Source organism: Engraulis encrasicolus, chromosome 11, assembly GCF_034702125.1.
Source record: "Engraulis encrasicolus isolate BLACKSEA-1 chromosome 11, IST_EnEncr_1.0, whole genome shotgun sequence".
Lineage (NCBI taxonomy): Eukaryota > Metazoa > Chordata > Actinopteri > Clupeiformes > Engraulidae > Engraulis > Engraulis encrasicolus.
The window spans coordinates 843,810-871,361 of NC_085867.1; the positions used below are offsets into that span (position 1 = coordinate 843,810).

The window sequence follows — 27,552 nt, forward strand, 5'->3', positions numbered from 1 at the left end:
TGTGTGTGTGTGTGTGTGTGTGTGTGTGTGTGTGTGTGTGTGTGTGTGTGTGTGTGTGTGTGTGTGTGTGTGTGTGTGTGTGTGTGTGTGAGTGTGTTACCTCTTTAGACGTGATGTTCTCCAGGTCCTGAAACATCATGAGGTTACGAAGCTTCGACTTGATAAGACACTCAGTACGCTCCCTCTCCGTCGGCCTGGCAACACACACACACACGCACACACACACGCACACACACACGCACACACACACACACACACACACACACACACACACACACACACACACACACACACACACACACACACACACACACACACACGCACGCACACACACGCACGCACACGCACGCACGCACACGCACACACACACACACACACACAGTCACAAAAAGGCCAGGCCAGCTTATCTAGAGTGTCTTTCTAAGTTTACTGTGCTGCTGTGTGTGCGTCTCAGTTTGTCATGATGCTCGTGAACCACAGAGAGGGCAGTTATGATGTGATATTTAAACACTATCTTCAGACAATGTGACATTGCATCAACTTAAAGAAAACAGCTGTTTTATTTCCGGAAGTTAGCTGCGTAGTTTATCACATAAATACAGTATAATCGTTTCACATGTCACAAAAGCACCCAGAAGATAAGCCTCATGACTTACTAAAGAACTGTGCAAGGTGAGAAAGTGGATCGTACTCGGGTTCTTCTTTTCTTCTTTTAATTTTTAATTTTTAATTTTTTAACAGCAGAAGTGTAGACAAACGTTTCGGCTGTTGCCTTCGTCACTGTCTAAGAGCGCGGTGTATCTGAACTACTCTTACTAAAGAACTGTGCAACACAATCTAGTTCCACATAACACCCGGTACAATTATAATTACCCATGACCACCCTGTACAATTATCATTACCCATGACCCTCAGCAGCTGCAAGCCCTAAACATTACCATTTGGTTAGAAGTTGATTTTCGCTTAATTGTAGTCCGGCACACCAATGTGTATCCACTGAGAAAATGTGCTGAGCAAAATTTCTAGCTCTAGAAAACGAGTTATTTTGTTAGCTTGATAGCTAACGTCAAGATGAATAAATTCAGTGTATTCCACAGCTGTCATAAAAGCGATCTATTAGACCAAACAGATGAACAGTTTACTCTAGACTGCCTGAGTGAGTGAGTGAGTGAGTGAGTGAGTGAGTGAGTGAGTGAGTGAGTGAGTGAGTGAGTGAGTGAGTGAGTGAGTGAGTGAGTGAGTGAGTGAGTGAGTGAGTGAGTGAGTGAGTGCGTGCGTGAGTGCGTGCGCGTGTGAGTGACCAGCATACCTGTCTGTAAACATGGTGGGTGAGTCTGGTCGCGTGGTCTCCAGGTCGGTCATGGCGTTCCACTCGTTAAGGCAGCTCTGTTCCGAGCCGATGCTGCTGTCATAGTAACCGGTCCAGGTGAGGGCCATCCCCCCGGGGAAATAGTTATACCGCCGAGACACCTCACACGCCTTATGGAGCACCTGTATAGCCGACCTACACACACAACACACACACACACACACACACACACACACACGCACACGCACACGCACACGCACGCACAGGTGAGACCCCTTGCACTGCTATGCTAACGACTCTGCTGGGTGTGAAGCTTGCAGCCTGAGGGTTGCCGGTTCGACTCCCGACCCGCCAGGTTGGTGGGGGAGTAATTAACCAGTGCTGTCCCCCATCCTCCTCCATGGTTCTCTACTGCCCCCCATCCTCCTCCATGACTGAGGTACCCTAAGCATGGTACTCTACTGTCCCCCATCCTCCTCCATGCTACTCTACTGTCCCCCACCCTCCTCCATGACTGAGGTACCCTGAGCATGGTACTCTACTGTCCCCCATCCTCCTCCATGGTACTCTACTGTCCCCCATCCTCCTCCATGGTACTCTACTGTCCCCCATCCTCCTCCATGGTACTCTACTGTCCCCCACCCTCCTCCATGACTGAGGTACCCTGAGCATGGTACTCTACTGTCCCCCATCCTCCTCCATGGTACTCTACTGTCCCCCACCCTCCTCCATGACTGAGGTACCCTGAGCATGGTACTCTACTGTCCCCCATCCTCCTCCATGGTACTCTACTGTCCCCCACCCTCCTCCATGACTGAGGTACCCTGAGCATGGTACTCTACTGTCCCCCATCCTCCTCCATGGTACTCTACTGTCCCCCACCCTCCTCCATGACTGAGGTACCCTGAGCATGGTACTCTACTGTCCCCCATCCTCCTCCATGGTACTCTACTGTCCCCCACCCTCCTCCATGACTGAGGTACCCTGAGCAAGGTACCGTCCAGCTGCACTGCTCTCTTGGGCACTATGTAATATTTTATGCTTGTACAGTTAGGGCCAGAAATATTTGGACAGCAACACAATTATCATCCTTTTCCACCCTATACCCCACCACAATGGATTTGAAATAAAACAAACAAGCTGTGCATTAACTGTAGACTCTCAGCATTAATGTGAAGGTGTTAAAATCCATATCGCATAAACAGGAATGAAATAGCAACATTTTTTGTGTGTGCAGCAGGAGGATGGGGGACAGTAGAGTTCAGATTGTTGGAAAAAAGAAATACCAGAGCAACACCAAATTACCTGGCAGACATGGAAGACAAATGCTGTGGATGACAGACAATATTCTGTATCTGGTGAACAAAAACCCATCTCCCAACAGTTGGCCAGATGTAGAACAGTGTCCAGGTGAACGGTGGAGACATGTCCAAGGCAACAATCAAGAAAAGGATCAAGAACATTGAGGAACACTTCACCATAGGAAATACAGAGGGTTCACTAAAAGATGTAAATTATTGATTGCATCAGAAATAGCAATACCAGATTTGGCTTTGCCAAACAACGTCTGAAAAAGACTGTATAGGTCTCGAGTTACATCCTTTGGGCAGAGGAGACAAAAATCATCTTGTACAAGGGTAATGGGAAGAAATGAGTATAGAGAAGGGAAGGAACTGCTCATGATTCAAAGCATACCACCCAATCAGTGAATCATGGTGGTGGTAGTGTCATGGTGTGGGCATGCATATCTGTCAATACGATTATCCCCTTGTATTTATTGATTATGAGGACTACCGACAAAAGCCACAGGATGAATTCTGAAGATTTTCAGGCTATATTATCATGTCACATTAAACCTAATGGTTCTGGACTCATTGGACAATACTTCACAGTGCAGATGGACAATGACCCAAAGCTTCATCTGAAAGCCACTAGCCATTTCTACCCCAAAAAAGTGGAATATTATTCAATGGCCCAGTCAATCACCTCACCTGAGTACGGTTGATCAATCATTTCACTTGCTGGAGGCAAAACTGAAGGGAAAACACCCTAAGAATAAGCAGGAATTGAAGACTGTTGCAATAGAGAGCTCACCATAGCATCCCCAGGGATAAAACCCAGTGTCTATTGATGTCTATGGATTGCAAATTACAGGCTGTAACTGACTGGAAAGTATTTGCAACCAAATAATTAAAAATTCAAAGTTTGATGTATAAATACTAGACTGTCCAATTACTTTTGGTCCCTTAAAAATGGGGTAGCACTGATAGAAAAAATTTGGACACAAACACCCCCATATTAAAGCTGAAAGTCTGCTGTTAATGTACATCTTGTTTGTTTCATTTCAAATCCATTGGGATGGTGTACAGCACCAAAAACATGAAAATTGTGCAGATGTCCAAATATTTATGGCCCTAACTGTATATTTTATACTATGTAATGTAATGTTCAATGCTTGCACACTATGTTGTGTTTAACACAGAGGTATGGCTATATTATGTACAAACAAGCATAACATATACACATACAGAGGTATGGCTATATTATGTACAAACAAGCATAACATATACACATACAGAGGTATGGCTATATTATGCCTGCACATTAAGACCTCCTCCCACTCTCCTCCTCGCTCCGTCTCTCTATCCCCATACTCCTCCTCCCTGCTCCCCCTCTCCTCTCCCTCTCTCAGTCTGCTTTTCTTCCCCTTCACTATTCTTCTGTCTGTCTGCTTTCCCCCCTCCTTTCCCTCTTCCTCTTCCTCCTCCTCTCCTCTTCCTCCTCCCCCCCTCCTCTCCTCTTCCTCCTCCCCCCCTCCTCCTCTCCTCTTCCTCTTCCTCCTCCCCCTCTCCTCCTCCTCTGGCTGCAGCTCATGCTTCAGGCGTTCCCGTCTTCCTTCCGCTTGCCGCATCTCTGCCTAGCAACCAGCAGAGGGGGCATGATCACACATTTCTGCTGTTGCCGGCGCCCACAGCCAATCAGGAGGAGCGGTGGAATCAGCCGGTCTTATGGCCTCTGCTGATTGGACGGCGTGTTTGATATTTAAAGATTGCGGTTATTTCTGGGTCACTTCAAAGAGGAACAGGGTGTACAGAGAAGAAGAGGAGAGGAGAAGAAGAAGAGAGGATAGTAGGATGAAGAGAGGAGGAGAGGAAGAGAGGAGAGTAGGATGGAGAAGAGAGGAGAAGAGGAAGAGAGGAGAGTAGGATGGAGAAGAGAGGAGAAGAAGAAGAGAGGATAGTAGGATGAAGAGAGGAGGAGAGGAAGAGAGGAGAGTAGGATGGAGAAGAGAGGAGAAGAAGAGAGGAGAGGAGAAGAGAAGAGAGGAGAAGAAGAAGAGAGGATAGGAGGATGAAGAAGAGAGGAGAGTAGGATGGAGAAGAGAGGAGAAGAGGAAGAGAGGAGAGTAGGATGGAGAAGAGAGGAGAAGAAGAAGACAGGATAGTAGGAGAAGAGGAGAGGAGAAGAAGAAGAGAGGATAGTAGGATGAAGAGAGGAGAAGAGGAAGAGAGGAGAGGAGGATGGAGAAGAGAGGAGAGGAAGAGAAGAAGAAGAATAAGAGAGAAGAGGAGAGGAGAGGAGAGAGAAGAGGAAAAATGGATAGAACTAAGCCAGGCCATAATAAAGTGAAAACAAAAAAACGATTTACATGTAGGTATGACTGTGTCCACCATACATCACATGGACCCCAGAGACATTTATAAATATGGTAAACATAAATAACAACAATAATAAACAAACAATCAAATATGTGTGTTCAGCACTCACCTCACAGTGTATATACAGTACCAGAAACATACAGTACAGTACATGCATACACACAAACATTCAGTACCGGTGTCTCGTGCTCAACACATACATCATTAAGAGAAAACATCCATACTGTGTCTGTGTGTACTCTTTAGCTGTGCAATGCACTCACACACACACAAAGCATGATATGCGTGAATGCAAGAATGTGTGTGTGTGTGTGTGTGTGTATCTGCATTTGAAAGCACTTTGAGTCAACCGAATAGTTGTGATTTTGTGCTATATAAAATAAATTTTGATTGATTTTGCTTTGATTGATGATAATAAATTGGGAAGGCATGCCCTAGTAGTCAAGGAGATGGGCTTTAGATCGGAGAAGGTTGCAGGTTCGAATCCCACCTTGTCTCGCGCCATGGCTGAGGTCATTGGCGTAGTCTACTTTTTTATGGTGGGCATACTGTAAACTTGAACATTTTTTGAAGTGGGTATACTGTATATATTTGTGCTATTCTAAATAATCAATCAATTTTAGGTGGGTATACTGAAATCCCTGAAATGTTGAAGTGGGTATACTCTGTATACCTGTGTTCTATGTAGACTACACTACTGTACTGTAACCAGTAATATAAAAATATCTGCAAGTCTCTTTTGATAAAAGTGTCAGCTATGTGTAGTATAATGTAGTGTAGTGTAGTGCAGTGTAGTGCAGTGCAGTGCAATGTAGTGTAGTGTAGTGTAGTGTAGTGCAGTGCAGTGTAATGTAGTATAGTGTAGTGTAATATGTATGGAATAGCGGACGACGAGGTGTCCCGATATCAAGGGAAATAATGGACGAGGCGGAGCGTTCTAAACAGCCCGACGGCGCAGCCGAAGGGCTGTTCGCTTCGCCAAGTCCATTTTCCCTTGATATCGGGACACCTCGAAGGCCGCTATTCCGCTTATCACCCGGTTACTAGCATTCAAGTATTAATTTATTAATATGTTGATCTAAGGCTTCGTGAGACAGTAGATTCACCACTGCGCTTGGTACGTTGCCATGGGCACCACTTCCTACTCTAGTGAGACGTGCCTCTATCAGAGGCATGTAAGGACGCGCGCAGAATGTTGGTGACTTGACAACTAAATGCGATAGAATTGACGACTGGGTTTTTGACTTGACAACCAGATGCGATAGAATTAGTAACGGGGTCTTGACTAGACAACCAGATGCGATAGAACTAACGACGCGGTCTTGACTAGACAACCAGATGCGATAGAACTAGTAACGGCACTTCGTCAGAAAGTTAGAGAAGAAGCAACTTGGACGCCCGCACGCCCGCATGACATCATAGGTGTCCTGCTACCGGGGAATAAAGGACACCTGCTCAGCCAATCAGAAGACGTTGCGTCTGCTCACTGGGTGATAAAGTGTAATATAGTGTAATATAGTGTAATGTAGTGTAATGTAGTGTTGTATAATATAATATAATGTAATGCATCAATACTAAGTAACTCACCACATGGCCTGCACTGAGACGGGTTTGAAGACGTGCGATCGGCCGGCCGTGTTGACACTGAACCCTCTGAGGAGAGAAGAGAAGAGAAGAGAGCAGCAGTCAGCACACTACACTACATACGTATATCACCATAACTACCATAACTACATACGTATATCACCATAACTACCATAACTACATACGTATATCACCATAACTACCATAACTACATACGTATATCACCATAACTACCATAACTACATACTGTATATCACCATAACTACCATAACTACATACGTATATCACCATAACTACCATAACTACATACTGTATATCACCATAACTACATACGTAGATCACCATAACTACCATAACTACATACGTATATCACCATAACTACCATAACTACATAGCCTACATATATCACCATACTACTGAACCCTCTGAGGAGAGAAGAGAAGAGAAGGCAACAGCAGTCAGCACACTACAACAACACACCACCATACGGTAACTACATCAGATACGCAGGGGAGAGAGAGGGCAACAGCAATCAGCACACTACAACACCATACTACTGAACCCTCTGAGGAGAGAGAGAGGAGAGAGCAGCAGTCAGCACACTACACTGCATACTGTATATCTACACTACAACACCACACTACATACTACTGAACCCTCTGAGGAGAGAAGAGAAGGCAACAGCAGTCAGCACACTACAACACCACACTACTGAACCCTTTGAGGAGAGGAGAGGAGAGAGCAGCAATCAGCACACTACAACACCATACTACTGAACCCTCTGAGGAGAGAGAGAGGAGAGAGCAGCAGTCAGCACACTACACTGCATACTGTATATCTACACTACAACACCACACTACATACTACTGAACCCTCTGAGGAGAGAGAGAGGGCAACAGCGGTCAATACACTACACTGCATACTGTATATCTACACTACAACACCATACTACTGAACCCTCTGAGGAGAGAGAGAGGAGAGAGCAGCAGTCAGCACACTACACTGCATACTGTATATCTACACTACAACACCACACTACTGAACCCCCTCAGGAGAGAGAGAAGGCAACAGCAGTCAGGCCAACAGCAGTCAGCACACTACAACACCACATAAGTAAACTACATCAGATACGCAGGAGAGAGAAGGCAGATACGCAGGAGAGAGAAGAGGAGGCAACAGCAGTCAGCACACCATCCTATCAGTAACTAGAAAGGCACTCAGAGAGTGCAGACCTCCGCCAAGGAAGCTGGGTGATGGAACATTTGACTTTTTCAGTCTTTCTGTCTTGTTTTTGTGGAGTTAGAAACTGGACTGTCATAATCTGCCCTATCCCGCAATGGTGAAGAATCTTTAAAAAAAATCATAGATCCGGATCACCACCAAAATTTAATCACTTGTTCCTTTTGTCATTTCCAACAACTCCACAAAGTTTCATCCAAATCCGCTCATAAGTTTTTGAGTTATTCTGCTGACAAACAAACAAACAGACAGACCAATACAACTGAAAACATAACGGCCTTGGCGGAGATAACAATATAGAGCAGTGATTCTTTAAGTGTGGTCCGGGGACCACTGGTGGTCCGCGACAGAGCTCAGGTGGTCCATGAGGGTATTTCTATTTTTCCAAGACAAGCTAGCAGTAGACTATATTTGTAGCATTATTGCAAAGCTAAACATGGATGAAGTCTTATTTTCACCATAATAAGACAGGCTTGTAAATGTGAATAAAAAGTGATCGCATCGAAATTAGCAGTGTCAACTGTCAATTCAGTTGACAGGTAGTCCCTGAAGATTTTTGGGGGGACAAAGTGGTCCTCGTTCTGAAAAAGTTTGAGAAACACTGATATAGAGCAACATCAGTCAGCACACTATCCCCATCACCATGACTACCACATCAGGTTTATAGGTACACATCACCATGACTACCACATCAGGTGTATAGGTACACATCACCATGACTACCACATCAGGTATATAGGTACACATCACCATGACTACCACATCAGGTATATAGGTACACATCACCATGACTACCACATCAGGTATATAGGAGTGATAGTCTCTGAGGAGAGACAGCTGTCAGGACATTAGCCCATCGCCAGAACAACATCACTTCTACTCTATACACCGCATTCCACATTATTATGCAAATGACATTTTTCGCTGTTTCCCCAAATAATCAATACAAATGACAGTCGTCATAATTTTCAAGTCATCAGCCATTAGAGTACAATTTAAAAGTTTTTGAATGAACCTTCCAATGATAACGGTATTTTTTAAAATAATAAAAAACTTAAAATGCTCTGTTCCACATTATTACGCAAAATAGTTTTGTAGTGTTGTAATCCAAATTTCTTTCTTTTTTTCCCATTTACCTCAAAACAGTTGGAATTTGGTACCTTCTAAATTACATTTCAATGTTCAATACTTGGTGATAAGCTCTTTGTCTTAGTAACTGGAATGCTGCGTTTAACATTGAAGTCAATGGTAGGGCATTGCATGGGAGTTATGGAAGCCCAGATATCCTTGATGCTTTGCTCTCAGCTGTTTTTGTTTGTTTGGTCTGGTGACCCACACTTCACTCTTCAATATACCCGTAGATTTCCATGCCACGTTTATGTGCTTTTGAGGTGATGACATTCTAACGCACCAGACATAAAACCCCATTGAAAATGAATGGGATGCTATGTCTGGTGAGTTAGAATGTCATCACCTCCAAAGCACCTACACGTGGCATGGAAATCTACGGGTATATTGAAGAGTCCATCCCATGCAATGCCCTGCCATTGACTTCAATGTTAAACGCAGCATTCCAGTTACAGCTTATGACCAAGTTTTGAACATCGAAATGTAATTTAGAAGGTACCAAATGCCAACTGTTTTGATGTAAATGGGGAAAAAAGAAAGAAATTTGTATTACAACACTACAAAACTGTTTTGCGTAATAATTTGGAACAGAGCATTTTGGGCATTTTAAGTTTTTTGTTATTTAAAAAAATACCGTTATCATTGAAAGGTTCATTCAAAAACTTTTGAATTGTACTCTAATGGCCGATTACTTGAAAATGATGACGACTGTCATTTCTATTGATTATTTAGGAAAACGGCAAAAAATGTCATTTGCGTAATAATGTGAAATGCGGTGTACAGCTGTCAAGACATTAGCCCATCGCCACGACAACATCACTTCTACAGCTGTCAGGACATCAGCCCATCGCCATGACTACCACGTCAGGACATCAGCCCATCGCCACAACAACATCACTCCTACTTTATACAACTCTGGGGTTCGTTTCTCTGGGGTTCAGTTGCCAATGGGAAAATGCATTGTAAACAACAAAGTAGCTAATGTAGTAAGCAACTTTGGTTTTGAGGAATGCACCCCTGAGTAGTGGCGGTAGTAATAATAGCAGTCATAGTAGTGTATGGGTGAGGAACTTATTTCTCGAGGGCCAGGGGTGAGGAACCTATGTGGTGTAGGCCAGGGGTGGGGAACTTATGTCTTGAGGGCCAGGGGTGGGGAACCTATCTATGTCTCGAGGGCCAGGGGTGGGGAACTTATGTCTTGAGGGCCAGGGGTGGGGAACCTATCTATGTCTCGAGGGCCAGGGGTGGGGAACCTATGTCTCGAGGGCCCTTTACGGCCCGTGAAACAGTTTTATTTGGCCCCGGATATCATTTCAATGTTTTTGCAGCTTCACATGACATATGACCTGTTTTGTAAAGGCCTCTTTACATTCATACATCGAAATTACATTTGCAACACAATTAAGTTATATTTCAGGGGACCTAGAGAAGGAAGGGTCTATTTTAAAAGGTGGCTACCTGCACTAAAGGCCTAAAATACAGGGAGAAATCCTGGTTTTGGTTCATAGTACGACCCTTGAAGGAATTTGAAATGGCCCCTCAAATGAAAAAGGTTCCCCACCCCTGCAGTAGTGTGAGTCCCCCATCCCCACCCAGGTGAATCGCAATCGCATATAGCAATAAGGTAGTAGTAGTAGTGGTGTGGATTGGCACTGCCCTCACGATCCGATCCGATTCAATTCAATTCTACAATGCATTACATTTCTACTGAAAGCAAAGCAAATGTTTCATCAGTCATGATGAGGCAATACAAGTAGTCAGATACTGAGCAACAATTTATTGGCTGTTTTCTGTATCAGTCTGGATCAGTCTTGCAATGCTTTGCTTTGTTGACATTCATTTGCTCCCGAAATATCCACGGAAGTAATTGAAACTTTTAAAAATTGCCGCATCGATTCTGGAACTTGCCGCATTGAATTGGATCGTCCATGCCCCGCATTGGATTGGATCTCCGAATCGATCATTGTTGACGCCGCAGAGTAGTAGTAGTAGTAGTAATGAGGAAATAACTCACCCATCCCCATCCAGGTGAATACTGGTATCGCTCCATAAAGGCAAAACCATCCCAATGGAACAACTTTTACTGAGGAGAGAGAGAGAGATAGAGGGAGAGAGAGAGTTTAACCAGTTTAGATTATCACTAAAAATATGACTTAAGGCTAATCAAAAATGTGACCACTGATCATTGTGCTATGGCATGTGCATCATCATGTGTTTATTGCCTTGTTGTGATAATGTGATTGATTGTACATGTTTATTATGTTTTACCAAACTGTTGCTGCTAATTTGTGACTTGTAGTGGCAACAGTAGTGCATGTATTGTCTATGTTTTTAATGTGTGTTTGTTTTTAGCTCCCTGTCCAGGGACCACAGATGTAAACTAGCTTCTAGCTAATTCTGGTACTAGATTTGTCCCTGTCAAATAAGCAATAAACTAAACTAAATTAAACTAGAGAGAGAGATTGAGAGAGATTGATAGAGAGAGAGAGAGAGAGAGAGAGAGAGAGAGAGAGAGAGAGAGGGAGCGAGAGAGAGAGAGAGAGAGAGAGAGAGAGAGAGAGAGGGAGCGAGAGAGAGAGAGAGAGAGAGAGAGAGAGAGAGAGAGAGAGAGAGAGAGAGAGAGAGAGAGAGAGGGAGAGAGAAAGAGAGAGAGAGAGGGAGAGAGAGAGAGAGAGAGAGAGAGAGAGAGATACAGACAGACCTATGAGGCATCACCATCTCGATGAAGCATTCATATCTAACTCCTTGTGTGTGTGTGTGTGTGTGTGTGTGTGTGTGTGTGTGTGTGTGTGTGTGTGTGTGTGTGTGTGTGTGTGTGTGTGTGTGTGTGTGTGTGTGTGTGTGTGTGTGTGTGTGTGTTCTCCTCACCTGTCCTTGTTCGTGAAGTCCATGCCCAGTAGTATGTTCTCCTCTGTATCCTCTCGCCCACTCGTATAGACCACCACCATGTAGCGCACACGATCACCCCACACACTCTCTAACCGCACCGCCTAGAGATGGAGGGGGGGGGGAGAAAAGAGTCAGGGAGATAGAGAGAGAGGGAGATAGAGAGAGGGAGATAGAGAGAGGGAGAGAAAGAGAGGGGAAAGAGAGAAAGAGAAGGGAGAGAGAGAGAGAGAGAGAGAGAGAGAGAGAGAGAGAGAGAGAGAGAGAGAGAGAGAGAGACAGAAACAGGCAGACAGAGTTAATATGAGGAGAGAGACAGACAGACAGACAGACAGACAGACATAGAGAGAGATATAGAATGAGAAACAGACACAGACAGAGAGAGAGAGAGAGAGAGAGAGAGAGAGAGAGAGAGAGAGAGAGAGACACAGAAAGACAGACAGACAGACAGACAGACACAAAGGCAGACAGATACAGACACACACACACACACACAGAGGGCAGGGAGGGATGGAGAATAACAGACACACAGACAGACCCAGATACAGGCCCAGTGGATGAGAGCTGATTACACCAGAGCATCTCATCAGTAGTTAGACCATAGTCCAGTGGCTTCCAAACTGTTTGGCATATTTACATTCATCTATGAGGGTACTGACCAGTTTGAGTCCTATATATATAATATGTATCTACGAGGGTGATGACCAATTTGATTCCTATATAATATGTATCTGTGAGGGTGGTTACCAATTTGATTCCTATATAATATGTATCTATGAGGGTGGTTACCAATTTGATTCGGTCTTCTGATCGGAGCGTGTTGATCATCACCTGCAGGTGCTGTGGGAGGTCACCTGAAACGCAGAGCAGAGAAGAAACACACCTGATCAATATCACCTGATCAATATCACCTGATCAATATCACCTGATGAAGATCACCTGCTCAATATCACCTGCTCAATATCACCTGATCAATATCACCTGATCAAAATCACCTGATCAATATCACCTGATCAATATCACCTGATCAATATCACCTGATGAAGATCACCTGCTCAATATCACCTGCTCAATATCACCTGATCAATATCACCTGATCAAAATCACCTGATGAAAATCACCTGATGAAGATCACCTGCTCAATATCACCTGATCAATATCACCTGCTCAATATCACCTGCTCAATATCACCTGATCAATATCACCTGATCAATATCACCTGATCAATATCACCTGATCAATATCACCTGATCAATATCACCTGATGAAGATCACCTGCTCAATATCACCTGCTCAATATCACCTGATCAATATCACCTGATCAAAATCACCTGATGAAAATCACCTGATGAAGATCACCTGCTGAATATCACCTGATCAATATCACCTGCTGAATATCACCTGATCAATATCACCTGATCAATATCACCTGATGAAGATCACCTGATCAATATCACCTGCTGAATATCACCTGATCAATATCACCTGCTCAATATCACCTGATCAATATCACCTGATCAAAATCACCTGATGAAAATCACCTGATGAAGATCACCTGCTCAATATCACCTGATGAATATCACCTGATAATATCACCTGCTGAATATCACTGCACCTGATCAATATCACCTGATCAATATCACCTGATGAAGATCACCTGCTCAATATCACCTGATCAATATCACCTGATCAAAATCACCTGATGAAAATCACCTGATGAAGATCACCTGCTCAATATCACCTGATGTCAGTAGTAGCATACAAGAATACACTGATGTGTGTGTGTGTGTGTGTGTGTGTGTGTGTGTGTGTGTGTGTGTGTGTGTGTGTGTGTGTCTGTGTGTGTGTCTGTGTGTGTCTGTGTGTGTGTGTGTACCTGCGTGCTTGTGGTGCGTGGGCGTCCTGGGTTGTTGGTGTGTGTTGCTGGCGCCGCCCTGCTGGAGGAAGAGAGCGGCGCCTTTCACCATGAAGAAGCTCTCACTGAGGCTGAAACACACACACACACACATACACACACAGATGTCAGTATTGACGACGCTCTCACTGAGGCTGTAACACACACACACACACACACACACACACACACACACACACACACACACACACACACACACACACACACACACACACACACACATGAAACACACAGCTGTCAGCACCCAAACTTCCGACAGAGAGGCACCTGTCCCAAACTGCTCTCTTCAGAGTCACCGTCCCAAAATGAAGGTGTAACCCCGTGGTCTTGGAGGAGGTCTGCACTCAAGTGCTTCTAGCTACTGTGACTGACAGAGGCTGGCCTGTTAGGCAGGTCTTAATGGTGTGTGTGTGTGTGTGTGTGTGTGTGTGTGTGTGTGTGTGTGTGTGTGTGTGTGTGTGTGTGTGTGTGTGTGTGTGTGTGTGTGTGTGTGTGTGTCTGGCCTGTTCTTGTCTTTTTTTTTAAGTGACTCAAAAGTTGCTGTTTACACATAAGTACTGTATCTGGATATCTTTTTTTTATCTTTTTTTAAATATATATTTTGTTAGGGGCTTTTATGCCTTTATCTGACAGGACAGTCGAAGACGAATGGTATAGAGAGACGGGGAGGATCGGGAAATGACCCCAGCCGGACTCGAACTGGGGTCCCCGGGGTTGGGCATGCAAGCCCAAATGTGGGGGGCTTAGCGCACTGCGCCACAGCGCCCCCGTATCTGGATATCATTGGGTTTGACCTCTTACTTACATGTTTTGGCCTCTTATTTACATAGTTTGACCTCTTATTTACATGTTTTGGCCTCTTGTTTACATAGTTTGACCTCTTATTTACATGTTTTGGCCTCTTGTTTACATGTAAACATTTAAAGAAATATAAAATATAAAAATAGGCCATGGTATGCAGTGCAGAGGAAGAAGCTCCTGTGTGTGTGTGTGTGTGTGTGTGTGTGTGTGTGTGTGTTTTTGTGTGTTCTGTCCTCTGGTGTGTGTGTGTGTGTTTGTGTTCTGTCCTCTGGTGTGTGTGCGTGCGTGCGTGCGTGTGTGTGTGTGTGTGTGTGTGTGTGTGTGTGTGTGTGTGTGTAATCCTCCAAAGGTCATAAGTTAAAGGTGACGACCCCGCACATAGAGATGGCTCCTCCCACATATTGATGGCTCCTCCCACATACAGATGGCTCCTCCCACCAGTTCAGTGACCTCAAGACACAACGCCTCACCAAAATACCAAACACACACACACACGCACGCACGCACGCACACACACCAGAGGACAGAACACAAACACACACACACACACACACACACACACACACACACACACACACACACACACACACACACACACACACACACAAGCAGCTGATTCAGACACACACACACACACACTCACACACACACACACACAAGAACATCGAACACACACCAGAGCACAAGACACAAGCGCCAGAGAAAAGGCGCACACACACACGAACATCAAACCCACACACGCACACCAGAGCATCTGATACACACACACACAAACACACTCGCACAAGAACATCGGACACACACACACACACTCGCACAAGAACATCGGACACACACACACACACACGCACAAGAACATCGGACACAGATGCTCTTTGTTCTGAAGTTGCTGACCAGCCACCACCTCTGACACACACACACCAATACACACACACACACACACACACACACACACACACACACACACACACACACACACACACACACACACACACACACACATCTTGTTTCTGCAACGGTTCCTTTAGCCATTCATTACAAATGTTTGTCTTTGTTTACTGAAGAAAACTTTACAGTGTGATATGTTTAGTTGGCCCAAAATGTCCAAAAGGGTCTGGATGACAATAAGACAGTACCAGTACCAGTGCAGAAAGTGCTTAATTGGCGGTTTCTGGGACACACTGAGGAATCTCTGGCATGCATGCTGGCGTGTGTGTGTGTGTGTGTGTGTGTGTGTGTGTGTGTGTGTGTGTGTGTGTGTGTGTGTGTGTGTGTGTGTGTGTGTGGGTGTGTGTGTGTGTGTGTGTGTGTGTGTGTGTGTAATCGCTGTCATGCATGCTGGCATGTTTGAGAGCCATTACGTAACCATCCTACAGAAATGCTGACAGGGCTCATCATCATCACCATCACCACCATCCTCATCCTCATCCTCATCCTCATCAATTTAGCATGCAAACAGCCCAGGAGATAAGTCCATCGTGATAATTAAACACATCAACACAGATGAGAACTGAACTGACTTAACTGAACACAACTGACTTCTGCCATGAGACTATTAGGGCGACCTCACACCATGCCAGTCTCTATGCCATTCACACTGTCAGTACCCCAGTTAACTTGACCCACTACACTTCAGTGTTTCCTGTAGGCTTTTTGTTAGCCAGGGTGGTGGGAGGTTAGCCAGAGATATGTGGCTATCATCATTATTCTATGCACTTTTACAACATAATAGGAAAACCTAAATCAGCAATTCACTTACATACAAACGCCATAAACAAACAACACAAAATATGTATCTTTTCAGGGGAGGTTAGCCAGAGATATGTGGCTATCATCATTGGACAGGCCACCGCCACGCTGTGCACTTCCATAACCAAAACAATATGAAAACCCCAAAAGAAAGCGGCCCCGGGCACCTACGCACCTCAAATCTGCAGGCACACACACATGCGCGCACACGCACACGCACGCGCACGCGCACGCGCACGCACACGCACACGCACACGCACACGCACACACACACACAAATACAGTACAGGTGCATTTGTTTTGGTGAAGCAACTTAAAGTCAGCAATTCACTTACATACAACACCTATGAACAACACAAAACAAGTATCTTTTCAGGGGACTTAGTTGAGGTGGATGGTGCTTGTTTTGAAGGTGGGCTCCTTCCCAATACAGCGCTGGGGGAAACCCTGCTCTAGGTCAGCGTGGACTTCCTGTTCTGTACTAGGGTGTGGTGCTGTGCTGTACACTGGAAGAATTGGAAGAGCTGCACTGGAAAGTCTGATTTGTTACTTTGGACTTGTATACAGTGTGCCTGCAGTTTGAATGGGATGCTTGCATGCAATTCCGAGTTCCGTTTGGTTTAACAATCCCACATTGTTAAGAGTTCTATCTGAATGGCAACAGAACATGCGGCTACGCAAAACATTCTGCAAGGACAACAACTGAGCTGTGCCGACCCGACAACGGTGTACAGTTTGATATCAACAGAAAGGTTCAAATACCTCTAGAGAGCTACAGTCATCCAGAGCTACAAACTCCCCTGTGTGTAGTATGTACTGCATGGCATTAAATATCACCTCATAACTAACATTTTGGAACTAGAACTTCTGCTGTCAGAATAGCAACCATAGAATCACAAGTACATTTGACAAACGTCCCTGTAAGAGTGACTTATAGGGACTTACATTCTGCAGATGTCCCTGTTAGCATTTCGTGGACTTTTCTGGAATAGTGACCAAAAGAACTTGCGTAAGAGTAACTTAGTGACCATAGGGACTTACATTCTGCAGACATCCCTGTGTGAGTAACGTATATACTATAGTAGTGGCTATAGGGACTTACATTCTGCAGACGTCCCTGTGAGAGTAACATACTGTATACTATAGTAATCACCATAGGGACTTACATTCTGCAGACGTCCCTGTGGGAGGGGCCGAAGAGCGGCAGGACCTTCATCGTGTCGCTCAGAGACTCCAACACCAGATGCATAGTCCTGCTGCTGCTGCTACAGTGAGGAATAGACTGCTACTCTCTTCACACACACCCTGCTGCTGCTGCGATGGAGCTGAGCGCCTCTCCTCACACACACACACACACGCCGACCGCTTCAGAAGTTTTCCTCTGTCCACACACCACTTCAGAAGTCTGAGTCTACGGTATCTTCACACCAACTGATTCTCTGTCTGTCTGCAAGTCTGCTGTGTGTGTGCTGGCCTGGCGTGTGTGTGCTGTGTGCGCGTGTGTGTGTGTGTGTAAGAGAGAAAGAGTGTGTTTGTGCTGAGTTGCTTGCTGTGCTGTGTGGCACTGTAGTGCATAGACTTTTACCAGTGTGAGTGTGTGTATGTGTGTGTATGTGTGTGTGTGTGTGTGTGTGTGTGTGTGTGTGTGTGTGTGTGTGTGTGTGTGTGTGCGTGCGTTTGTGTGTGTGTGTGTGTGTGTGCTGCTGTTGCTCCTCCACTGCCATCTCGGTCTGCCGTCGAAGTCAAGACTAGCCAGCAGTACCACCCACTAGCACACATCTACATGCTCGCACGTACGCACGCACGCATATTCACTCTCTACTGGGGATATTGGCCATTTCGCACCGGCTGAACCCCAAAACACTGCACACCTTAACACTGCACAGCGTAACATTGCACACCTTAAAGGGACACTGTGTGAGATTTTTTGTTGTTTATTTCCATAATTTATGCTGCCCATTCCCTACTGTTACCTTTTTCATGAATACTCATCACCACCATCAAATTCTAAGTATTCATTATGACTGGGAAAATTGCACTTTTCATACATGAAAAGGGGGATCTTCTCCATGCTCCGCCATTTTGAATTTCCAAAAATAGCCATTTTTAGCTGCAAAAATGACTGTACTTGGACCACACTAGAAAATATGTGTTTAATACTTAGTAAACTTTCATGTAAAGATGAAATTTGGCAATAGGCAGCCCAGTTTCAATGAGCAGCATAGTTGCAGCACCCTTTTTGACCATTTCCTGCACAGTGTCCCTTTAACACTGCACAGCCAGTGACACTGAACACATTAACTGCACATGGTAACACTAAACATACAAAAAAACTGCACAGTGAAACACTGCACACATCAACACTGCAACCCAATCAGTGATGCAGTACACCGAGTAACAACATCATGCACAGTCAGTAACATCGCAAGAAGAACCCCTCACACACATTGAAGGGGTATGCCACTATTTTGGGGCTTAATACAGTTAAAATCGTTGGCTGGGGTTTATAAAGGTGGTAAAGTGTCTTACTTTTCATGTTAAGCGCTGTCTTGCTTTAAGACAAGTTAAAAGAGGGAGTATGTCGCTAAGCCAGTGAAAGTCAATGAATCACTGTAGCATGTAGCATGCTACACGGATCCATTGACTTTCACTAGCTTAGCGACAAGCTCCCTCTTTTAACTTGTCTTAAAGCAAGACAATGTCTTACATGAAAAATAAGAGACTTAACCACCTTTATAAACCCTGGCCAACGATTTTAACTGTATAGTGGCATACCCCTTTAACACTGCACACAACGCAACACAAACTGGGATGCAGTCTACTGAGTAACACAGTCCGTAACATATATCTCAACAAGATCAGCCGCCACATACAGCTGTAACATCTCAGCAGAGTAATGCTGCAGTGTTCTATAATGTGTAGTTGGTCTGGGTGTGTTTTGTGTGTGTGTGTGTGTGTGTGTGTGTGTGTGTGTGTGTGTGTGTGTGTGTGTGTGTGTGTGTGTGTGTGTGTGTGTGTGTGTGTGTGTGTGTGTGTGTGTCCATCCTCACCTCTGGTTGGCCTTCCGCTCATCATCGCTCCCCAAATCCTGCAGAAGAAACAACACGAGATCAGCAGAGAACACACGTTAGTAACCCTTCGTTCCAAGGCCTCATACAGTATCGGTGGCGCTGAACTCTCGGACTATCGAACTAATTGGTCCTCTAGCTCAGCCGTATCGTTCTGTACCTCCCATGCCTGACCTGGAGTGTTGACTAGGAGGTTCAAGCCCCGAGTTGCAGACGATACTAGACAGTGGGAGTACGGTGTGTGCCTGTGGCCGCCCGTTAGAGAGCACTGTTGCCCGTACCCCCCCTACCCGTTAGAGAGCACTGTTGCCCGTACCCCCCCTACCCGTTAGAGAGCACTGTTGCCCGTACCCCCCCTACCCGTTAGAGAGCACTGTTGCCCGTACCCCCCCTACCCTTTAGAGAGCATTGCCCGTACCCCCCCTACCCGTTAGAGAGCACTGTTGCCCGTACCCCCCCTACCCGTTAGAGAGCACTGTTGCCCGTACCCCCCCTACCCGTTAGAGAGCATTGCCCGTACCCCCCCTACCCGTTAGAGAGCACTGTTGCCCGTGCACTGTCCCACTGCCTCCTGCCCCACTCTAATGCCCCACTGCCTCCTGCCCCACTGCCTCCAGTTCCATTACCCCACTGCCTCCTGCCCCACTCTACTGCCCCACTGCCTCCTGCCCCACTCTACTGCCCCACTCTAATGCCCCACTGCCTCCTGCCCCACTGCCTCCTGCCCCACTGCCTCCTGTCCCACTCTACTGCCTCCTTCCCCCCTCTAATGCCCCACTGCCTCCTGCCCCACTGCCTCCTGTCCCACTCTACTGCCTCCTGCCCCACTGCCTCCTGCCCCACTCTACTGCCTCCTGCCCCACTCTACTGCCTCCTGCCCCACTCTACTGCCTCCTGCTCCACTCTACTGCCTCCTGCCCCACTGCCTCCTACTCTACTGCCCTCCAGTTCCACTACCCCACTGCCTCCCTGTGATTGCCTAGGCACCACTTTAACATGCACCGCTCTGGAGCTGTTGCCAAAATAAGCCACTGTAGTTTTTGGAGACATCCACCCATCAGTGTATGCGGTGAGGACTGGAGTGGTATGATATGCACCCTAGACGGTGAAGACTGGCGTGATGTGCACCCTAGATGGAGGACTGGAGTGATATGCACCCTAGACGGGAAGGACACTTGATATGCACCCTAGACGGTGAGGAGTGATATGCACCCTAGATGGAGTGGAGTGGACTGATATGCACCCTAGACGGGGAGGACACTTGATATGCACCCTAGATGGGGAGGAGTGATATGCACCCTAGATGGAGAGGACTGGAGTGGTATGCACCCTAGGCGGTGAAGACTGGCGTGATGTGCACCCTAGACGGTGAGGACACTTGATATGCACCCTAGATGGGGAGGACACTTGATATGCACCCTAGACAGTAAGGACACTTGATATGCACCCTAGATGGGGAGGACTGGAGTGATATGCACCCTAGATGTCGAGGAGGACACTTGATATGCACCCTAGATGTCGGGGAGGAGTGGCGCGACAGTGGCAGCATGATTTAGTGTATATCTAATGACAACATGTACCAGCGGTAGTGACACCTAAGTCACCACCCCTTCCGGGCGGCTCATGGGGCTGGGAACGCAAAAACTTTTGACTGAGTTGTAATGGACTGATCAAAGCTATTTTCCAATCTACCTCGCATCAGAATTAGAATTAATAACAACCAATGGTGTGCTTGTTGACTTCACTTGGAAAGCAATTTTTGAGTTGTGTGTGTGCAAAAATATGTAATTATTTGGACTACACAACAGACGCCGCATGTCCGACGTGCAGCCACTTAAGCCGTGGAGCAGCAGTAGGGTTGGCTGTGCCTCGGTTCACGTCAAATATGCGAGGCCACGTTGTGGTCTCTAACACAGTTTTGCACAAAAGCTAAAATAATTTTCTTATTTATTTTGGTGTACAGCAGTTATTCAAATGGTTCAATTATTTGTGTTTTTCATGCCAACCTGCCGCGGCCCCCAAAGCACTCCGTCGAGTCCCCCCAGGCATCCCCGGCCCCCACTTTGAAAAATACTGGTCTAGACGAAATGTGAGAAGGACCTGTTTGGGCCCCCACTCCAGAGAGAGGTGCCTTGTGCCTCCCTGGAACCATGACATCATCAGCAAGGTGCCTAAAAACATGACGTCATCTCATCGGTGCTGCAGCGAAGTCTCCCGGGACCGATACAGCGTGGCCAGAGGAAAGCACGACAAGCAGCAACTACAGTATAGCACGGCAGGCAGGCACAGCACAGAGCGACGCCAAGCAGCAACTATAACACGCACAGCACAGCACAGCACAGCACAGAGCAGCAACTATAACAGGCACAGCAGGCAGGCACAGCACAGCACAGAGCGTGGCGTTTGCATGAGAGGAGAGCGTGCCTGACTGTCTGATGCTGTGTCATCATGAGAGAGGCTTCCGTTGCCTTTTTCTTATCACTGACAGACATCAGCACCCTGAAGTGAACTACGCTGTAGTTCTGTTCAGACTAATCTGTCACAGTATAGCAAGGCGTCGTGGGGATGATGTTTTATCATTTGCAGACTTAGCTGGTGACTAGTTATGATATTAGACATGCAGTGACCTGGGCATAAACTGGTAACTAGTTATGAAATTAGATCTGCAGTGACCTGGGCATAAGCCTGTAAACTCGTGACTTGAGCTCTACTGCGGTGCGATGCCACTACCCGGTCAGAGAGTCAGGATGATGCTGCTGCTACTGCTGCTGCTGCCAAGGCTGTGCGGGGAGGAGGAATCAGACCGGGTATTTTCAACCAAGAACGGTCTGACAGGCATCGAGATACACACAGAGCGAAGCCTGTGACAACATGTTTAGTCATCAATTATGGGCTATTTTGACCCCACCAGCCAAAATGAATATTTAAACCCGACTAGGAGAGGTCTGCTGTAGCTGCATGAGGACTGATACCTCTACACTGTGGGGAGGAGCAGGTCAAAAACGTCAACAGTCCACCGGGCACATGCCCTGTTATGCCTTATGGCCACTCCAGCCCTGGCTACCGCTGCCTACAGGACTGAACACAGAAGCAGCAGCAACACACTGGTGGCGCCCCCTGTTGAGCAGCCCTCAGCACTGCATGCTGAGACCGGGCCGGGCCACCCCCGGCATCGTGATGAATTATGAAAAGCTGTGATTACTACAGGGCACAGCGCAGGCTGCCATAGTAGCGACATTATGACACACACACACACACTTCATGACTCAAGCACAATACTGAAATCAGCACTGCTGAAAATAGGCTAGGCTATTAGATCATTGGGTCATCATGACGTGGGTGATGGGTAAAATACCGTGTATGGTATGGGCAGTTTTAAAATGCAACATTTTTACAAAACGCGAGTGGCATTTATTGTGCGTTGGAATGGAAACGTTTTGTATAAATAATCCTGGAGATGGAGCGAGCTACACCTTGGGCTATAGCTATCTGACACTATATTGCGCCCAGAAAGTGCATCTAAGTAACAGACCTGCGTTTGTTACATTGTATACCCCACCTACCACAACACCAAAGCGGTAAAGATACAAAATACAATAGCCACTTCGACAGAATAACAACCGAAAACTACAGCAGAAAACGGTTTATTGTTCTCTCTCCCTCCCTCCCTAGCTGGCTGGCATTGTGTGATTTAATCCCTGAAGTCTAGAGCTGCGTTGTGAATGCCGACACGAGCTAGTGTTGCGAGCTAGGTCTGTGCAAAAGTGCTTGTCACGGTTTTTAAAGCAGGTGCCGTCATATCACTGTGCCCGGGGTGATATGTTGGAGTTATATTGGCAGGGATAGTATAGAGCGCATCGCTCTGCTGGGTAAATCCATGGGTGTGCAATTTTAGGTGTGGATGCTGGGGACATGTCCATACCACTTTTGAGATAAACCCAGCTTATACCTATCACTATTTCACAAATACAACGCAAAAATAGTATAGTTCTACCCGGACACTATACCATTGTAATTCCCCCACCGCTTCCCCAGCCGAACCAACACCTTTGGTTAAATCAATCCCTATCCAGCAGGATGCGTAAAAGGCAGGGCCTACAGCCCGGCTCCTGATACTCCCAACTCTGCTCGCATCCCCAGTGTTTCCTCCCCGGCTCTGCCCCTGCTGAGGAGTCCCTCCCCGGCTTGCTCTCCTCCCACTCACCGCCCCCTGCTTATAGCTTACCTCCCCCACCGTGCTGGCTCCAGTGCTGGCGGTGGACGCGGCGCTCGGCGTGGGGGAGCGCTGTAGCGTTACCAGGGCCATGGCTGTAGCGGTGGAGACCCGGGGCACGGCAGCCCCGAGGAAACCAGTGTGTCCCCCTGTGTCAACACACAATGTCCTGCCTAGTCCTTTGGGCAGTGATCAAGTCAGCATTCAATATCTTGAGCGTCCAATTTCAACATCACCGCTCGGTCACAGTGAAGCCATCATCGGCTTTGGCACACGGTCTCGTTGTTGTTTTGGTTAAATCCCCGCGGGCATTCGCCTGGTGACGCCAAATCTGTGATATCCATTATGTGTATTCGCGTTGAGTCGCAGGCGTTCCTTCGCCTTTGATGTGCTTCAGCTGAAGTCCTCCCGTCTCGTCTCGGCTCCCCTCCTACCTACAGTATCTATCTCTCCCGTCCATCACGCAGGCAGGCAGGCAGGCAGGCGGCCCCCAGTCCAGACAAGACTGCTGCAGAGGGATGAGGATGCTGGCTAGCTGCTACCAGAGCCATTGAATTCAGAGTTGTGACAACTAGGGTAGCCTACAGGAAGTCTGTCGGTGACACGATTCGCTTAGTTGGTAGATTCAAATGATTCTAGACAGCGGCTTTTTTGTTCGCTAGAGACTAACACAGAACAACCGCAAAACAAGCAAAGATTAATTAAAGTGAATTACATAAACATTTACTGCACTTTAACTGCGTTCGACGCTCACTTCCTGGAACTATTTTGGAACTATGTCAATGGCGATCCGTGCGTAAAAGGCCTCCGCGAGCCGCCATCTTAGTGGGAAAAATGGAACACGGAGGCCAATGGGATTAGCCCAACTCTCATCCCCATGGCTTTGGCTGCTACCTCTCTGCTCTGCTGTGTGATACCAGTGCCGTGATAACATTACGTCAGTCGCTTAGAGAGCCATCAGGGGCGAGTGGCCAAGTCAAGTCAGAGCGGGTGTGAAGGTGACTCTAGTAGCCAGTGCTTTCCCGCCAACATCACGGCTTTCCTTCCCTACCAGCCGGCCTCTCCCCTCCCCTCTCCTCTCCTCAATCGATACGGCTGTTCTAGAACGCCACCTGCAACTTCTAAAATATCAGGCGCGTGGCATCGACATAACCTTTCTGCTTAGAGAGCGAGAGCGCGTCTTGCGTTGTAGAAGGGTGTGTGAGCAGAGAGAGAGAGAGAGAGAGAGAGAGAGAGAGAGAGAGAGAGGAGGGACAGAGAGGGGCAATGATGATGCCGTGTTTTGTAAAAATGATGAGGGAAGCATGAAGCATTAGGCGTGATTATAGGCTAGATATCTAAAGCCTATTAATGTGTCCTCGCTCAGCCGTTCCCAAACTTAACCATGACAAGGCCCCCCATATCCTGGTAGACTCCAGCCAGTGCCCCCATTACATGCGTCGTGTGCCACACTATTTTCTCTGTGCACCCCCTTTGACAATCAAAGTCTATGTTTGTGTGTCAGGACCCTATTCTTATATATTATAATGTTCAAAGATGCAATACATTATTATGTAGTTCTTAACTAATGGCATTTTTGTTTACCTCATTTCTGTTTATTCAGGTATTACCGTACATTTTTTTTTTTGCCATACCTTTTCTTCCGAATTGCCTCGGCCCCCCCTAGCACCCCTTCACGACCCCCCAGGGGTCCCCGACCCCCACTTTGAAAACCTCTGTCCTAGCTACCTCAGGAGCTGCCCAGACTATGAGTGGGTCTTAATATGTGACCTTGCCTCCTCCACTTGCGCTTGTCTCCTCGTCCCGCCTCCTGGTCCCTCCTCCGTGGAGAAAACAATAAAGTTTCCCAGCTGTCAGCCTAGCCATAACAACTTTTGAGGGACTGTTTTTCATTCACCATAACAATTGCAAATGAGAAAAAGACTCTACAATTGAGCTTTTGCAAGATATTGAAATATAATGTTATTCTAATGTCATCATGACGAGAAGCAAATGGAGGAGGCAAGGTCGCATATTAAGACGCACTCTATAAGCTCCACTACCCCCCCCCCCACTACCCCTACCCCCACCACCCCCTGCTCCAACACGACCAGGACAACAAGACATACACAAATCACTGTGTAGACCATTACAACGCAGCAACAAAAATACATTTACTACGCATCAGAACTAATGAATAATGTGATGTATTGGTAATGTTTAAATGTTGGGAACGATTAGTTTGAATGCTCTAGGAGGAGGGGATATGCAGTTATAATATAGGCTATAGTATATATAGTACTTTAAAGAAGGGGGTGGCAATTATGCTTGGGCTCGGGCCAATTTTTTTTTTTTCTGAAAATGGCATCACAGGTGAATGGCAATGCTTTTTCTCTATTTTATTGAAAATAGATTTTAATTCACACTTAAAATGCATTTCATTCAATATAATTCCTCATCAACTCAGAAATCTGACCTCACAGGGAGGTTTATCTGGCTTTATCATCAGGTTCATCTCACGGGCCAGACATGACCCCCAGGCCACTAATTGCCTTCGTCTGTATAGTATAGTATAGGCCAGGCATCACCAACGTTGTGCCCGGGGGCGCCAGGTAGCCCTCCAGGAGCTTCTCAGGTGCCCGGGGGCGCCAGGTAGCCCTCCAGGAGCTTCTCAGGTGCCCGGGGGCGCCAGGTAGCCCTCCAGGAGCTTCTGAGGAGCCCACCAAGGATGTTCAAAAGCATTAACAACAACAATATTTTAGTCACAGTTCATGTTCTTCTTTATAACCTATACACAAATTATCATTTAATCATAGTGTGATTTTGGAATGATGTCAAGACATCAGTAGAGGATTTTGAACAAACAAGTAGCCCTGGGGTAGCTCTCACTAGCCCTCAGTAGCCCTTGGTAGCCCTCAGTAGCCCTTGGTAGCCCTCAGTAGCCCTTGGTAGCCCTCAGTAGCCCTTGGTAGCCCTCAGTAGCCCTTGGTAGCCCTCTGTAGCCCTTGGTAGCCCTTGGTAGCCCTCAGTAGCCCTTGGTAGCCCTCAGTAGCCCTTGGTAGCCCTGAGACCCAGAAGGGTTGGGGACCCCTGGTATAGGCAGTTTAATGAGCAAAGACAACAAGACCAGTCCAAGAATACATCCACAGTGAGTTTTGTTGCATTTAATTTACAAACTTTACAAAATTGATTTACAAACTGATTAATTGTTCAACAGGACTCAGAGGTAGGTTTCTGTCGGCCGTGTTATGAGTATGTATTGTACACCATTATGACGGCCGTAGTGTATCGTAAACAAGAACAACACAAACAAAAACAAAACCTGTACACATGTGGAATCTAAAATCTAAAATCAAATCTCCAAGTTGTTTTTGTTTTTTCTTCTTCCGTATGACTTGAGTCGTCTGCTTGGTGAATCCCAGATGAAAGGACCAGGAGGTCTGAAGCAACGCGATACACACTCCTTTAGCTCTATATACCACTGTATACAACGTGTGTGTGTGTGTGTATGTGTGAGTGTGTGTGTGTGTGTATGTGTGAGTGTGTGTGTGTGTGAGTGTGTGTGTGTGTGTGTGTGTGTGTGTGTGTGTGTGTGTGTATGTGTGTGTGTGTGTGTGTGTGTGTGTATGTGTGTGTGCGTTTGTATGTGTGTGTGTGTGTGAGTGTGTGTTTGTGTAATGTAACACACGTGCCTTTAGCCCCCATAGTGGAGTCATCCTACAAGAGACGGGATACGGTCAATCTAGACGACGTGTAAGAGTGTGTGTGCGCATGTTCCCGGCTTGTGCCTAACCAATGTGTGTGTGGTGAGTGTGTGCGTGTGTACATGTATATTTGTGTGTCCCCAGCATGTGCCTAGCCAATGTGTGTGGTGTGTGTGGTGTGTGTAGTGTGTGTGTAGTGTGTGTGTGCGTGCATGTGTGTCCAGTGTATGTGTGTATGTGTGTGTACGTATATTTATGTGTCCCCAGCGTGTGCCTAGCCAATGTGTGTGTGGTGAGTGTGTGTGTGTCCAGCGTGTG

The 27,552-nt window shown here is 46.5% G+C and overlaps 1 protein-coding gene across 1 annotated transcript in view; it reads right to left on the reverse strand.

The window, feature by feature from the left end:
• Positions 1-24,084, reverse strand: part of LOC134457816 (protein phosphatase Slingshot homolog 1-like) — a 39,403-nt gene extending 15,319 nt beyond the window's left edge. The window contains exons 1-9 of the mRNA XM_063209786.1: positions 23,564-24,084; positions 19,321-19,358; positions 13,682-13,791; positions 12,595-12,659; positions 11,788-11,909; positions 10,934-11,002; positions 6,556-6,621; positions 1,310-1,504; positions 101-194 (exon numbers count right to left, since the gene is read on the reverse strand). Of these exons, the coding sequence (XP_063065856.1) occupies positions 101-194; positions 1,310-1,504; positions 6,556-6,621; positions 10,934-11,002; positions 11,788-11,909; positions 12,595-12,659; positions 13,682-13,791; positions 19,321-19,358; positions 23,564-23,644 (840 nt within the window). The 5' untranslated portion in view covers positions 23,645-24,084. The remainder of the gene's footprint in view (positions 1-100; positions 195-1,309; positions 1,505-6,555; positions 6,622-10,933; positions 11,003-11,787; positions 11,910-12,594; positions 12,660-13,681; positions 13,792-19,320; positions 19,359-23,563) is intronic.
• Positions 24,085-27,552: the final 3,468 nt, after the last annotated feature.